The 15,878-nt window shown below is 44.9% G+C and overlaps 1 protein-coding gene across 4 annotated transcripts in view; it reads left to right on the forward strand.

Annotated features, from left to right (window-relative positions):
- The window catches only part of SETD5 (SET domain containing 5), a 68,921-nt gene that overhangs the window by 18,161 nt on the left and 34,882 nt on the right, over positions 1-15,878 (forward strand). For 2 of the 4 annotated variants that reach the window (XR_008468642.1, XM_054215834.1), the window contains exons 2-7: positions 8,432-8,606; positions 12,442-12,547; positions 13,421-13,632; positions 13,954-14,012; positions 14,399-14,586; positions 15,566-15,604. Coding sequence is in view for 3 of the 4 variants with exons in the window: in XM_054215834.1 (XP_054071809.1) it covers positions 8,536-8,606; positions 12,442-12,547; positions 13,421-13,632; positions 13,954-14,012; positions 14,399-14,586; positions 15,566-15,604 (675 nt within the window). In the remaining variant the exon portion in view is untranslated. The remainder of the gene's footprint in view (positions 1-8,431; positions 8,607-12,441; positions 12,548-13,420; positions 13,633-13,953; positions 14,013-14,398; positions 14,587-15,565; positions 15,605-15,878) is intronic. The other 2 variants (XM_054215835.1, XM_054215836.1) reach the window with 2 other exon arrangements.

The following is a 15,878-nucleotide window of genomic DNA, read 5'->3' on the forward strand; positions in this document are numbered from 1 at the left end:
CCTGGCTGGGAGTGGCCAGGCAGGCAGCCTTCATCACGTGGGACCCTTAAATAGATGTATAAAGGACGTACAGCCAGACCTGTGAGGCAGAGAGTATTTAGTGGGATTACGGAGAAATCTTTTTTCCAATTCTGGGACTGGAGGTTGCAATCCTACTCCTGGCAGCTTGTTTGTGGTTAGCCTTCCACTGGTTGCAAGTTCGGGACGCTGCTCTGTGCCAGTAAATTCTGCTGATTCCCCTTCTATATTCAGCGACTTCCCGTGACTCTGGACTGTCCGGATTCTCATGGGAACTGTAATTCTCTGGGTTTGGATTTGATCCTAGTTATTGCCCTTTATTGTTTCCGTCTGACCTTGCATGTGGTATAGGCTTTTCTCTGAAATCCCTTCAAAACACAATTTCAAGGTCTGAAGGGTAGTGGTTGTTGGTTTGGTTTTTATTTTGAGGGGGGTGATGTCTGACAACCTTTTTAATTCAGGGTTTGTCTACTTAAGAAAATTTAATAGTTACACAGGTAGAACCATTCATGTGAATACTATTACATTCACAAGTAACAAAATACAGAACAAAGAAACACTCTGGTCTGCTAGGATTAAACCAGTGTCATTTACATTATTTAAATTAATCTTGAGTATTGTTTTAACCGTAGCCATTTTCTGGTGTAGGGAGGCCTCTTAAATTGAATCTGGAAGCACAGGATTTGTATGCACGAGGTGTGGCAGACTAAGCAGCGGTGCTTTCCAGTATTGCTGTTCCTAGTTGTCTGCTCTGCCCTGTAGCAGAAATCTATTGCCCCATAGCAGTATCTAAAAGGGAATATGTATTTTACCTGCATCTGCTTTCGGTCCAATTTTCTTGGCATCAGCTGCCCTTGATGAGACATGGCAACGTTTCTGTCCTGCCAGCTGTTTTGGCAAAGGCTTAGAGGGTTCAGTCGCGCAGTAACATCAGCTGCCACAGCTGGATTCACTGGACGTTAGTTGTCAAGCCCTTAATCTCAGAATACTGGTTCTGAACCTTTTTGTTTGCAATTTCTTATTTTTGTGACATACAGACATTTAACTGTTCTCCTTCACCCCATGGGAAAAGAGTGACTATGTCAGAGTATAGAACCGGCACAGCAATTAGGATGTGTTCCCCTCGCTGCAGAATAGTTTTCCCCCATGACTGTCCCAAATCAAAAGTTCGTAGAACTGAAAGAAAAGGGATGTTTTTCCTCTTTTCCTGTTTCATTTACTTTAGTAATTTTTGTATCATCATTTCTGTGTGGTCTCATATATAATTCTTTTTTCTCTTGTATTGCTGTATATCTTTCAGGAAAGAATGGAAAACGGTATTTGCAAAAATAAAAGTCTTTAGTGGGTCACCTGCTTCTCACTTTTGAAAATATTTTAAGTGCTTCAGTGTATGAAGAATTTGTCATCTTCAACAACAACTTGTTCTGTTGTGAGCGAAAGGCAATGTAAAACAATGTTTTCAGCATAGGAACGGGCCAGCAATTCTTCCTGAGTCTATGGGATTTTCCTGAATTTCTCCACTATTACCATTGTTCTTTAAGTTTTATTTTGATGATTAACATTTTTAAGGTATTAGCATTTCATATCGGTTGCTAGATTTTCAAAGTATCGTCTTGTGAAGTTTTCTGGAAGATTTCCTCTGTTTATGGCCCTTAAGGTTATGAAGACTTTGATATGAAGTTCTTGGTTGGGATAGTCCTTTTCCCTTTATGTTGAGGTTGTTATTCCTTTAAACATCGTTTCTGTTGCCGTCCTGCTCAGCAGACCCTGTGTGCAGACCACGCAAATACAGTTAGGTCCCTTCTCATCAGTGTAGGGTGCAGGCAAAGTTTCCTGGTGTCTGCCTGCCACCTCTCCATAGATGTTCCTCAGAATAATTTGGTCTACCACACATCACTCCTACTCTGTAATTTGCTTCCCCTTTCTAATTTGGCATGGGTTTGTTTATGGAATTATCCTCATGTATGACTCTTCATCCAATTTCAAATCAATATAAATTAAACTTTCCAGTAATGTTTCGTGATGCAAATTAGATCTTTTAAGAAAGTCCAAACAAACCCTTGTCTGACGTCTCCACCTCCAGAGTGTACTGGACTGTAAAGAATGTGGTTGAATTGTCAAGTAGAAGGTATTTCTGGAAGCAAAGTCTTATCTCCCCTTCCTTTATCTCTTATTACATTTTTCTTGTATTTCTTATCATAATACCTGAAATCCTTAGTGATTCAAAAGGAAAAACATAGGAGGTTTTTGTTGGGTTTTTTTTTTGTTTTTTTTTTTTTTTTTTGTCTGCAGAACAAAGAGGTTTTGCATAACTTCTTGACTGCTGAAGTGGCAGCAAAGTTTTGAGGTTATTCTTTCTGCTTTCCTGAGTAATCTCTGCAGTCTTGGGTCAGTTGCTGAGACTACTTGACTATGCGTTTCGTAATTTCTCTGCTTGATGGTTTAATTTATTTCAGTTGCTCACTGTCATCGTTTGTAGTCCTTTAGGGAGTAGTTGTAGTTTGCGGAGGAATTTAACTAAAACTGATGTTTTCTTCATCAGATAAAACGATTCAGTCCCATGGATGGACATGACAGAATTGCCTTAAAATATCTTAAACCCAGTTTAAGTAAATTTAATCAAAAGCTTTTTAGTTTCCAGCTGTTTACCAAATTTTATCAAAATCAATTAAACTTGCTTGAACCTCAGTTTTAAAGGTGGTTCGCAATAGCCTTCACTGACCTGCTTTGTCACACTGACTTTAGCTGTGTAGGTGTGTCCATAGACACATGGCGAGGTAGTTTCTAGTGCTTCCATAAAGTACTTTAAGAATAATGGGAATCGTTAATATGATTTCATATCTTGTATGGAACAACTTAACTTGATGCATAGGCCCGTGGATACCAAAAGCTGTTTGAAATCGCCCGTGTCCCGAAAAGCAGCATTCTCACCTTTCCCAGATCCTTGACTCCAGGTCTTGTGCAGCACAGTGAGCAGGGTCGGGTCTCGCTGGGCTCCTGCTTTTTGACACATTTAACAATTTTTAAATGTTGTTATTCTTGTTCTAAGAGCTTGTCGGTGCTTTATCATGGTTCTCCAGATCCCAGAGAGCAAGAACTCTGACCCAAATGTACAAGTGTTTCTTTTTGCCTGTAGCTACTTATGCACAAAACAGGAGAGAATCTTAAGAAAGGTTAGAGATAAATCTCTAACCATTGCACTATATTTGTCAATAATTTGGTTATCACGGTATGCATATGTAGTTAGTAATGAATACTTGTGTTGCCCGTTACTTTGATCCTTTCTGGTGTAGACCAGGACTGAGTTCTCCCAGACCCCGTGGGATGGATGGATTGCCGTGGTGCTTTGTCAGGCAGCTAGCAGATGATATATGGTACTAATGATAACAGTAAATACTCGTGTCAATATTTCATTTTTCAAAACTGGCACAGTTGTTTCCTTGCTGCTTAGTGAAACCAGCTTGTTGTCAGAGAAGACCTAAGCGTTTATATTGGTAGATTGAGGCACAGTTTCAGTACTTCTAGAAGTTTGTATGTTTCAGAGTAGGTTGCAACTAAATGACTTAAGGATTTGTCTGCTCTGCCCCTGCCTCTGTGTAAGTGTCCTTATGGAATGGTGTGTCTGAAATTCTGGGAATTTCATGCATTTCTGAGCTAGCCTTTTTAAATGCAAAACCCCTTGATCTGATTCTGTTTGCACTAAAGGTGCTTGCCCTTCTGTGAGGATCTGCCCTTGACATGAGGTTTATGAGCGTGCTGGAAAGAACGGGCAGTGCTTGCTCAAACTCGGGGGACCACATGTGTATTTTGGGTGGCACCAGCTCGTGAGACGGGACGTTTTAAGTACGGTAATTGAAGCACTTCATGCTTACCTTAGATGTCCTGTAGATTTTTGGCTATTCTGAAATTTACAGGGGAAAAGGTGAATGAATAAGATCCATAAGCCTGCTGACGCTTTTTATACTGCTCCATTTGCAGAGAAGTTTGCTACTGATGCACATGGCAACATAAGTATGAACTGGTCAGAATTCGCTGGCTCTGTCCCAGATGAGGCTGATGGAGAGGATGCCAAGGAAGGCAGCGTGGCAGAGCTGCTCTTTCCAGTTTGTCACCGGCTCTGGCCTATGGCAGCGTGAGATGCAGGAGAAAAATGTGCTTTGAATTTTATGACTGGTTCTAGCTTGGGAGCATAAAGGTGCACAGCTCGTTATATACGGAGCTCGTCCTGTATAGGTGACCTGCGGGCCTGTTGCCAAGAGGAGGATGGCGGGTATCATTTGGATGCTAGCGATCCTGGGTTGTCAGAAGTCTCGGGTCTGCATCCAGTTTGGGGAATTCAATAACTGGAGGTAGGGAGTGATAAAGGAAGCGCTTGTTTGTGCTTTGCTGTCTGTGAACAAGAGATACGTGAGAAGTGGCCACTGTCAGTGCAGGCAGTGGGGATTTCCCCATCCTCCCTCCCCTGGCACGTGTGTTGAAGTTGTATATAATCGGAAGAGGTTTTTCTTAGTTTGTCCACCATATGTTTTGTACCAGCGTTACCTTCTTATCATTCCCAGCAATGCATGAGACGCTGGATGCACAGCGTTAAAATATTTTAAGTCCTCTGTAGACACAGACTCACAGACTGGCACTGATGCTGCGGAGAAACAGGCTGAATCTCTCTGTCTGGCTTGGTAACTGCTTTCGCCTTCAGCCTGTGACCATGGGAGGGTGCAAGGGCAGGGCTCTCCCCGACCTGAGATTGTCTAACACCCCCCGAGCAGCACTGAGTGTTGGTGGAGCCAGGGCATCTGAATTTAGCTAACAAGTGCGCTTTGTGAGGCTGTGCCCAGGGCTTTTGTCTGCGGGTGAATTTTTCATGGCTCTCACAAATATTTCTGTAGAGTCTGTCACCAAGTGTTGCACACACGGGTGCCCGGAGGTGTCTGTGAGACCAGACCACTAGTGAAAACGGGAAGAACCACATCTTGAAGGTGGAAGCTCTAACGAACTGTTTGACTGACCGTGCTTGATCGCCCCTGCTACTACTTTTAACACCACAAGTACTGAAAAGAGTTTCCAGCAGTAAATTTTCTGCATCTGCTTTATTTGTAACGTGAGTGGCAGTGGTTGTGGAAGTGAGCCAATGCAGCGCTGTGGCTGTTGCATCCTAAATAGGGTTTTGAAAATTAAATTCAGTGTTAAAGCAGGTGTTGCCTAACCTTCGCTTGGCCAGCTTAGATTTATTACAGTCCTTTCCGTCGATACAGGATGTTACCTGAAATAATTGAATAGCATCTATTTACATTTTAGCTGAGGCAACCACTTATGGTTTTTGGTCGGAAAGTGGGTGAGTCCCTTGGTGTGCTGAGTGAGAACTGGGGATCCCAGCGCTGGGGTGGCTGTGCGGGTGGATGCTCATCTGGGCTGTTCTGATGATGTTGGGGAAGACCAGGTGTCTTTATACTGGTATGACTGGTTAAGGAGGCAGGCGTGTAGATGCCAAACGTGGGAAAAAAGATATAGCTTTAAATCCTGCGTTTTCAAAAGCAGTTAAGTGTGATTTATCTGTTAGGCCATCAGAATTTCTGTTTCTATTTGATTTCATGAAGAATTGTATCACAAGGGAGATAGGTTTGTGCTGTGGTTTGAAGCTCATCAAATTTTCATTAAGACTTTGAATTTTAGGAAAACTTTCTCCCAGTGGCACTGGAGAGAGCTTGGTGCAACTTTTTTCTCTGATACAGCTGTATATTTTTAGGGGGGAGAGGTAGGAAGGAGCTTGGGGATTGTATATGCAGGAAATTAGCCAGTTTGATGGGTAAACTTTTTGATCTCAACCCCAGTATTTTCTGTGCAGGCTGATGTTTTGGGTGTTACCGGGCCAAGTTTCATGAAGACCAGACTGTAATCTAGCCTGAAGGTGATGTGGTCTTGGACAGCACTTGAGATTCATCTCAGCAATTCATTTTGAATGTTACATTGTCAGAGTTGAAAGTACACATAAAACAGCAGCAACAAACAGCAAAATCTGAGCATGGGCGATGGTTGGGCAAGTACTGCTGGGTCAACACAAAAGCGACTGAACTGGAATTTGCCTTGTCTAACCTTTCTGTTTGGTATTTCATGATTCTCCAGTAATCACTTTCCCAAAAGTGGGAGTTTCTGTTGCACTGAAACAGTCTGCTGTTTGAACAGCCTTGGTGGAAAGAGGGTTTCCTATGAGAAGTGGCTGAAAACTTGTCCCAGTTGCCCCGGGACTGACCAGATACCCTGTGACGCTCGAGTCCAGAAGCTGCACTTGAAATCCTCCAGTTCTGCTGAGTCACAAGCAGGCAGGAGTCTGGAATTAGTCCTGATGAAATCTCAGGCTGCTGCCAGCTGGGTATGGTCATGGCAAAGGCAAGAGATCAATAGGCCATGAAAAAAAAATAATCTAAGTAAGTATTTAAAAATATCGGGGAGCAGGGAGGGAAGGGTTCTGTGTCCCTTAGGAACGGGAAAGGTGCTTCAGAAACTGAGAAACCTGTCCTGTTTCTTTTAACCTTTTCCCAGAGCTTTATGCGACTCTGGGTTGAAGCAGGGATTGATGTCTGTAGCTTTTAGCTGTATTTTAGCAGCGGTTTGTCTCATCTGGTGTCAATGTCACAAGCATGAGAAAGGATAAATGAGACACTTCCTAAAGGTCCTTTTATTTTTATATTTCAAAAAAACACACTCAGGGACACCTGGGGTGTCTTGGGTGTGAGGTGCTTGTGAGCTGAGTCCTGCCTGTTTTCTTTTCCATCTCCCACCTCCCCGCGAGACTGTTGCTTTGGGGCATAACAGGGAATTGCCACAGACCACGTAGAAATCTTTATGTGCTACTTCTGCAATTCACTGTATGCCTGTCATAATATCAGAAAGATTTCTCTTAGGGATGTATACTGAAGAAGGAAAGTATTCCCTTGTGCTAAGAGAAGCGGCTTGCCTTTTAAGACAGAAAAAGGCAATATAGTGTGTGGCATTTAAACTTTTTGACTCTCTCACTCTTCCTTCATTTGCCCTCGTAGTGAGTGTGCGTTTTTGTGTTTCTGGGGCGTTTTTTTTTTTTTTAATCTGTTAAACAATGGCTGGACTGTGGTGTCCAAAGGCAGTTCCCTGTGAGAAATTCACTCCCCGCGGGAGGACTTGGCTGGCTGCCCCTCTGTAGCCCGGGAGGGTTTTGCTGGCAGAGCCCCGAGATGCCGGGGAGCATGTGACGGCCGGCTGGGAGCGCAGCCTGGCTCATCCGCGCTGCCGGATCCGGGGCACGGCTGCCGAAAGTTATTCAGGGCTGCCCTTAAAGTTTAACGTGCAGAGAGGGTGGCTAAATTGTCGCCCTTTTTCCTTTGGTTTTGGAGCTACTTTTGCTGTGTGCTGAAATGCTTGCTCTGTACCGTGGCGGGGTTCCTTTAGAGCTGCGTGGAATAATGGCTCCTTTATGAACGTCTGGGTTATTGAGGTTATTTACATAATGAGGAGCTGATCCTGTTTTACCTCTGTCTGCCATCCGACCCTCGGAAGTTTGAGTTTATCGGCGATTTCTCTGGCTGCCTTAGCGAAACGCTGCGGTCAGCAGGGAAGGTGGAGCCTGGGCACAGGCTTCCCTGCCGTCCCTGCGGCTGCTCCCCGCCATGCCGCCGTGACTCACCCCGGCTCCCCGTGCCGAGCCAATGGCCCTGCCGTCTTTCTCCTCGCAGCGGCCTATGCGCGAGCGCCCAGACGTCTGACGTGGCTCTGTCACGGGGAGGTGTCAGCTGGGATTTTCAGAAAAGTCGGGGCCCGCTGCGTCAGGGCTCGTCGGACTGAGTAATCGGTGCAGAATCCAGGATGGGCCTCGCTTGCCGAGGGGAGGCCGTCAGTGGTGCGGGGATGGCCACTCTGCTGGTCACCCTTGCCCGTGCTGTGGGCCCAGTGAATGCAAATACAAGCTGGTCTTGAGCGAGAGGTCTCAGCTCAGTCCACCTTGGCTCTGTCTCATTGTCCTCCCAGCTGGGGCTTTGCCTGCACCTCGTTTGGGGAAGCAGTTAGGAAATGCTGATGGAGGGCTGTGGCTGATAGGTGACAGCTGCTGCTTATATGCAGAAGGAGCTAATAGATTGCTTATCTGATAATTAGTTGTAAGTTTAGTTGGGGGAGGGGGGAACTGTCATTATCGGCTTTATGGCAGAGCAGCTCATTGCATGTCAATCCAAGACTGTAAAAAAACCAACCAAACAACCCCCCCACCAAACTACTACCATCTACCTGTTCCCTGGCCCCACATATGAAAATGAAGTAAAAATGATGTGGCATGTCACTGATGGAAATCTATTTCTGCTTTTCTTCTGCTGTGAAAGCCCTCTCTAGGGGTATACAGGGAGACCTCATCCTGTAACAGAGATGCAATGCTTTGTTTCTACCCCGGTAGGTTTCCCCATGTCCGTGACGTGTTGGCCGAGGCTCTGCGGCTCCTCTCCGCCCTCGGAGCGGCCAGTCGCTGCCCTCTGGACTCCGTGATCCCCGACGGGCGTCATGAGCATTGCAATCCCTCTGGGAGTCACCACACCAGATACGTCCTACTCCGACATGGCTGCAGGATCGGAGTGAGTGTTACCCCACGGAGGAGGAGAAGGAGGAGGGGAGGGTGTGAGAGGCCTGCCCTGGAGTGGGGCTGCAGGATCGGTGCCGGTGCTTTCTCCACTCGGGAGAAAGGGGGTGCTGCTCCGCTGGCTGTGTGAGAGATGAATGCAGAGACAAGTGTTTAACAAATGCAGTGTTATGGCAATTGGTAAGTTTGACACAGGAGACGGGCAATATGAGAACTCTTAACAGTATGAGGCACTCAACTATGGGGTTTATATCAGCTTAGCTACTAAGTCTGTACTCAAGTGCAGGTAGTTGTGCGTTTGCTGTACTCACATTTGACATTGGCAAGGTACAAACCAGCCCGTTTTCCAAAAGCTGTGTTGTATGAGGGGTCAGCATGCTGAGCCTACTAGCTCAGTCTCAGTACCAATCTTACATGACTGATTTCTGGACCCCTTTGGAGCTTGGCCAGAGAAGTGAGACAGCATCAGCCTCTGTAGACACCTTTATTTTGTTTCTGCCCCTGAGCACGTTCCAAGAAGCACACCTTCAGGGTTCCTGCCACAAGACCCTGTGCAGGGCTCTCACCGTAGTCCTATCTCTGAGGCCTGTTGGAGGAGACTTACCATTTCTTTTAAAAGAGTATGCTTCTGCAGGAGTTGGAAACATTTCCAATCCAGAAAATAGTGCATTGTGATCTTTTCTTAAAACCCTTGTTAGAATGATGTCAGCTCAGATGAGTACTGTGTTTTTGTTGGGGGTGAGAGGGAGGGCTCGAGTTATTTCTGTGTGCTTCTACCTCCTGCTTTCCTGCATCCTTCTTTGAAATACGGACTGTAGCATCCCTTTACAACAAATTTACAAAGGGCATTTTGGAGATAGATTTCCCCCATGTATTATTTAAAGGTACTGACTGTGCAAATACCTGCATGTCAGATTAATCAGTGTAGAACAGATATTGCTCCAGACTCTATTAATTTTGAGCTGTAAGAGCAGCGAGTTAGGGTATGAATCACTGTTTTTTCCCTTCCATCTTGCCCTGATTTGACTACGCGCTGGGTTTGACTGCACAGTCGCACTCCCCGCAAGACTGCTAATGCTCTTTTTTGTCTGTCTTGGCACTGGCCCCATTCTAGGCATTCTTTGTCGTGATGCTTCGTTCCATCCTAAAGCCCATATTTTTACATGTTGTTTTTAAACAGGGAGTCAGAATCTAGTAAGTCACTCATCTGCAGTGAGTATATGATCCTTCACTTTCTAAGGTTTAACATGCAGGATTGCTTGTCACCATGCTTCTCCCACACCAGCACTTTAAAGACTCAGCATGCAGGAATTTTAAACTGTTTATGACAGGAGAAAGAGTGCTAAATAGTTTACTCATGTACTAGGCACTTTGCTTTCAGAGCTAAGCATGGTAGAGAGGAGAGCCAGATATATCTATGCATGTCCCTTGTAACATTTAAATATCAAAAAGACTGTCTGTAAACCTTCTGCAAAGCATTTTCTTTTTCCCTGGTTCGAAGAAATTTGTAGGTCCAACTTGAGGCTAGGCTGGAGTGCTTTGAAAAAAGGCTTTTGAAGATTTCTGAATTGGTTTCTCTGAATGTTTTCTAAAAATTGTGAATGCCAGGACTTTATTCTGCAGACTTTGCATGATGCACTGTTAGTTACTGCTGAAGTGTCCTTCATGAGTCTGTTCAAAGTTAAGGCCATCCACCACTTCTCCTTTGAAACTCAGCTAATTTGATGCATGAAGTCTGGGGTACCTGAGCTTCTTGTCTCTTATAAGGGATTGATTTCAAAGATGTGCATCAGGAAGGCAGAGGGGAAGATAAAAAAGGTAAAAGGAAAACTAGCTGGCCCTCTTTTCAGGCTGAGCTTTTGCATCTTCCCCCGGCCTCTGATATCTGAGGGGAGGCAAAAAAGCTGAAGGGTGTTTGTGTTCATCTGAGGGTGCCGTGGAGGCTGCAGAGTAGTTTTGCTGTGTTAGTCTGACTGCATATTGGAAGTTGTTGGAGCTCCTTGGCGGGCTGCTGCTGAGGAAGCATGGGCCCCAGCACTGTTGCCCCTGGACACCGTTGCACCAACAATCTTGAAGTTTTATTGCTAATGCTTGCGGCAGCATTGCTGGTATTCCAGGCTGACTGTAGTTAGGAATGTGGGTGACTTGGACAGAGGACGGACCTGGTGCTTAGGCTGTTTAGGCTCTTTTTCTTCTAATGTTGTTTCTGAAAATACAATTAAACCTGCATGGATTTAACTCTGTACCAATCTGGAAATCCTAAAGGACTCTTGCAAAGATCCAGCAAGGTTGGATTATGTGGCAAGCTCTACACAGTGTCTTTTATTAAGAAGTATATCCTCCGAGAGGTATCTCTGCCCGTATCTCCTGCTTTTGACAATTTAGCTGGCTGTAGTTATATTGAAAAAGAACTGAATTTATCACGTCATGCGCCTAAACCCTGAGCTATGGAAGTGGGGTTTGCATAGTTTAAGGTCTCCTACTTTCTGCAGTTCTTGGTACAATAAATTATTGCTCCTTTATGTTGCAAAGACAGATCCACCTTACTCCAGGGTAAGCCAGAAGCTCAGAAGGTTAGTGCATTGGAGAGTATATCAGGTTTAGTGCCAGGGTGGGGCAAACTTCAGTGCAGCAGAGGTTTGAAGAGCTAATAGGAAGTCCAAAGGGCGCAGGGGTTAGTGTTCTTGGGTGGTGCCTAAACACTGCCCCACGCGTGACCACTGGCCGTTGGTGTTTGAGTACTGCCTGGTTCACGCTGACAGTGTAGGGCTGAGAATCCTGCAAGATCTCACCAGAGCGGCAGCGGTCCAAGGTAAAGTTTTCCTTTCCTGTATTTTTCGCTCCTGCTTGCTCAGCTCCCTGCTAAAATTCTGAAGAAGATTTCAGCTGCAGACATGATTGAGTAATATTCTGCTGTATTCTGATATGGACCCTACTTCTAATCTGTACAGAGGTTAGCTGACTTGTATCTCCTGCTTGTATCAGCCAGTGTGATTCCTTGCTGGTGTTCTGTCTGTAGTCTCATTATCTAATGCTCCCTGCATTGAATTGCAGCTGTCCCTTCCCTGAGCAGGGTTTCTGCAGCTTTTTGCTAAGGGGATATACCTTTCATTTTTAGCTGCTTTTTTTCACCACCGTGTGGTGGAAGAGTGCATTGTACCTCAGCAGCAAATTTCCTGTTCAGCACACCGCACACCATGTTGCTGCATTGACAGCACAGGGTGAATCTGATTTGTGGCTGCTGGCTGTCCAGGTCATGAATTTTCTTGCCTCTTTGTAGCAGGAATCTCCGACTCCTGGTCATTGCTATCAGGATAGCTGCAGGTTTCACGCAGACTTTGTCGCAGGATGTTGGACTTGGCTAACAGTTAGTGTCTGAGGGGGAGAGAAGCAAGCACAGATGCAGGAAAGCTGCTTAGCTGCTATTTGAAATAAGCTGTTGCAGAGATAACATGGCAATACTGTTCAGTGGCTTTGAGATTAGGCTGGCTGAGTTCAGATGTGAATGCTGAACTAGACCCAAGTTCCTCAACTGTAAGGAAACTGAGCTTCTTACATGCTAATTATCTTTTTAACTTCCCAGATTGAGACACAGTTTAATGATTTATCCAGGGTGGCCCTTACTCAGTTGCCTCCCTGTGTTGAAAGCAGGTTCATCCTGTACAACTTCTGCACACATGATGCCCAGTGAAGCGCATATTAAGACCTCAATTTCATGAAGTTTCTTCATTTTGAGCTCATGTGTTGAATAGAAAAGAGCAGTGAAATACTGGCACTAAAAAAAAAAATGATGTTATATTGATGGGTTTTACTTCTGGCCCTTTCTGCAGCCCAGAGTCTGTGGAAGCTAGTCCAGCTGTCAGTGAGAAGAATGTGTACTCCAGCCACGGCTATGGGGCCACCCAGAAACACAGCTATCGCGGGCTGCCTTACGCAGTGAGTACTCTCTCTGCAGTGAATCAGCTCTTTACTGTCTACTTTACTCTTTTCTCCTTGTTCCATAGTTCTTTGCCTGGTAAGCCTTAGGAGTTTTGGCTTATTTATTAGGGAACACTGAGTTACAGCTGAGTTCTGCCATACATTTTGCATTTGTGTGTTTATTGTTTGTGAAGTCTTGCATACTCTATAGCAAGTTTTATTAGTGTTCTAGGTGATAGATTTTTAACTGAATGAAGTATATGAATGAAGTATGAATATATAATATTTTTCTGGTGGTAATTTTATGCCCCATTTGGTTTATTGTGCACTATTTGTACTTGTTTCAACTGCGCAGGTTTTCATATTGGTAACTTATGACTATGAGAAACAAAGAACAGTCAGGAAGAGTGGGAGCGTGGCTTGAAACTATGGGATGAACAGGATGTCATAGAATCATTGAGGTTGGAAGGGGACCTCTTGAGATTGTGTACTCCAGCCCCCCTGCTCAAGCTGACTCTGCTTGAGCAGGTAGCTCAGAACTGTGTCTAGTTGGGTTTTGAATATCTCAACAGACGGAAACTCCACAACGTCTCTGGGCAACCAGTTCCAGTGTTTGACCACTGATGTCATCTCAGGTTATTAGCAGCACAACAGCTAATGTTGAAATAGCCTAGTTGTTCTCATAGGTTTTAAATTATAATTCATCGGTGCAGAAGAAAATAATTTACAGCTTTCAGAGCTATTGCTTTACCTTCTTGGTAGATTGAGGAATTCAGACTACTGTTTTACACCAGTTGTTAAATAATAACCTGGGAACTGTGGATTTGGGACTTCAGTTTCTAGGCATCATATCTTCATGTTAAAAGTAGTACTGCAAATACTCGTTTTCAGGATCATAATTATGGAGCCCCTCCTCCTCCAACGCCGCCAGCCTCTCCTCCTGTTCAGACCATTATACCTCGTGCAGAACTGAACGGCCTGCACTCGCCTGATGAGGAGAACTCCGGGGACAGTGAGAGCTCCTCAGAAGGAGAATCAATTCCCACTTGGTGCCACTGCAGTGTCTCCCAAGATGGTTTCCTCCTCAAGTGTGAAAAGTGCAGGTAAGCTTTGGTGCAGTGCAGATCTGGACTGCTCCTCATGTTGACTTCTCATACCAAACCATGTCACGTTCGGGCTGTGGGACAGACTTCCTTTTGCTAACTGGAGCGTTCTTTCCAGTGCTTTACCCTAGTATTGACCCTCCTCCTTTGCGTTGTCAGCCTGACAAGTGTTGGTGGCACCAGGAGTGGAGATGAGGATGTTAAATCGATGTTCTTATCATCCTGGGCCCCACTGAGGGCACGCATCTTGTGACATCCTGTTGAATTTCAAGTGACTTTACTCCTACAAACCAGCTTCAATTGTGCATTCTCCTTTGGCAGAGGAATGAGCAGGGGGAAGGTGATCAGACTCCGCCGCCGGAAGCAGGACAACGTGTCAGGTGAGCTTGAGGCTGTAATTCTGATAATGGTGACTTTTGCTTTTCTTCTACAAGACCTTTGTCTCTTGGCTGCTGTAGTCATCTAACTGTGATCAGTGCCAGCTAATGTTCTTTGCCTCCCAACCACTGGGATTTTCTCCTCTCCTTCTGCCTCACCTCAGTTAGCTCTTGGGAAAATGAGATTATCTTGTGAATGGAAAAGGAAAATGTTCATCAGTGCCATTCTGTGAGAAGTCTGGGAGAACTGTTCCCAGTTTGGGTGGGAAAACTGAGGTGGTATGGTTTTCTCAGGGAAGAAGCTATGCAGGGTCATCAAGTTATCTTGATGAAAACGGACATAAGGGTTCTTTCTTAAAATGTTGCTAATGAAGCACTCCTCCCTATAGGTGGGGACAGCAGTGCAACTGAGAGCTGGGATGAAGAACTATCTCCCTCTACAGTGCTGTACACAGCTACCCAGCACACCCCCACAAGCATCACGCTGACTGTCAACCGCGTCCGTAGAAGCAAACCTAAGAAGAGGAAGAGGAGTACAGAAAAAGCTCGCACTGCTCCAAAGGCCAAAAAGATCAAGGTATGTGGAATGAGATGAGGCAAGAAACTTTTGTCCTGTAAGGAATTGCTCTTTCTCATGTAATAATGTGACGCCTTGTATTTGTGACCTGCTAGAGTACGTGGCTGTTTGTTTAAAAATTACCTTACTGAAACTCCACCCTTATTTCCCAATGCTGTCCATTCATGCTCAGAGCTTGGACTCACATATTTTTCCTTCTGCTCCATTAGGATTTGGGGAAATAGCTTTTGGAGTCTGTTTGTTTGTGACAAAGGGGCAGTCTGTGAGTGGAATGAGAAATGAAGGGAGCATGGCATTTCTTAGCGGGCTATGTTAAGGAATCTGGGCTGCAGAGCTTCTTGGTGCTGTTCTTCAGGGACAGAGGTAGTGCCTGTTTGGAAAAATATGTAGGTAATGATGAGCATTTGTTAAGGGATGACTTTACTGTCTTGTTTGCAAGGGTTTGGGGGCTGAAATAATTTTGGGTTGCTTATATTGGAATGCAAGCGTGTGAGCAGCTGGTTCTTTCCCATCATCTGCCAGCTTTACTATGGTTTTCCTGAGGTTAGGTTTCCCTTGAAGTTCTTCTGGTAGGCACTGATTAAAAACAAGGCTGAGAGCAGGAGCTGTGTGAGGGTTTTTGTTGTGAACCAGCTTGATTCTGTTGCTGGCCCTTTCTTCTGTCAGAGCAAGTGGGGTTAGTCAGGACAGTTTTGGTTTTGATCTTGAGATTTTTACTAAATATGATGTGGGCCTTTTTAGTTCAGAAATCCTGACCATCAAGCTTTTCAGCAGTTTCCACTGGATTTGCATTGTGGAGTCTTCTTGTTCAAGTCCATTGCTTCTTGCGTAGGTCTTCCTGTAATTCTTGCTGTCTTTTGTTAAGGGTTGGTCTGTTGGAGTAAGATCTAGTGTGGCTCTGGGATGCTAATTCTGAGGAAAGGTTATATAATACTTTTTGGTTTTTCTCTCTCTCTTTCTCTCCTTGTTCGGGGAACAGGCATTTCGAGAGGGATCACGGAAGTCTCTGAGGATGAAGGTGAGTGGAATTGAGAAGCTTCTGTGATGGTGGTGGGTTTTTTTTCCCCCCTGTAGCTTTGTGCCTCTCTTGGTTTGCCTGGGGAATTTCTGATTGTGGGACCAGCCTCAGAATAATCGCAAGCTTTACCACGCACTGCAAGTAGGCCTGTTCGAAAGGGTAATACAGGAATTGCACCTTGAGCCTTGCTTTTGCTTTAGATAGCTCATCGCTTTCTGTGAGCTAATGTCATCCAGTTCCAAGAGATATGACTGATTCATGACACCTGGGAGTG

This window comes from Rissa tridactyla, chromosome 10 (assembly GCF_028500815.1).
Source record: "Rissa tridactyla isolate bRisTri1 chromosome 10, bRisTri1.patW.cur.20221130, whole genome shotgun sequence".
NCBI lineage: Eukaryota > Metazoa > Chordata > Aves > Charadriiformes > Laridae > Rissa > Rissa tridactyla.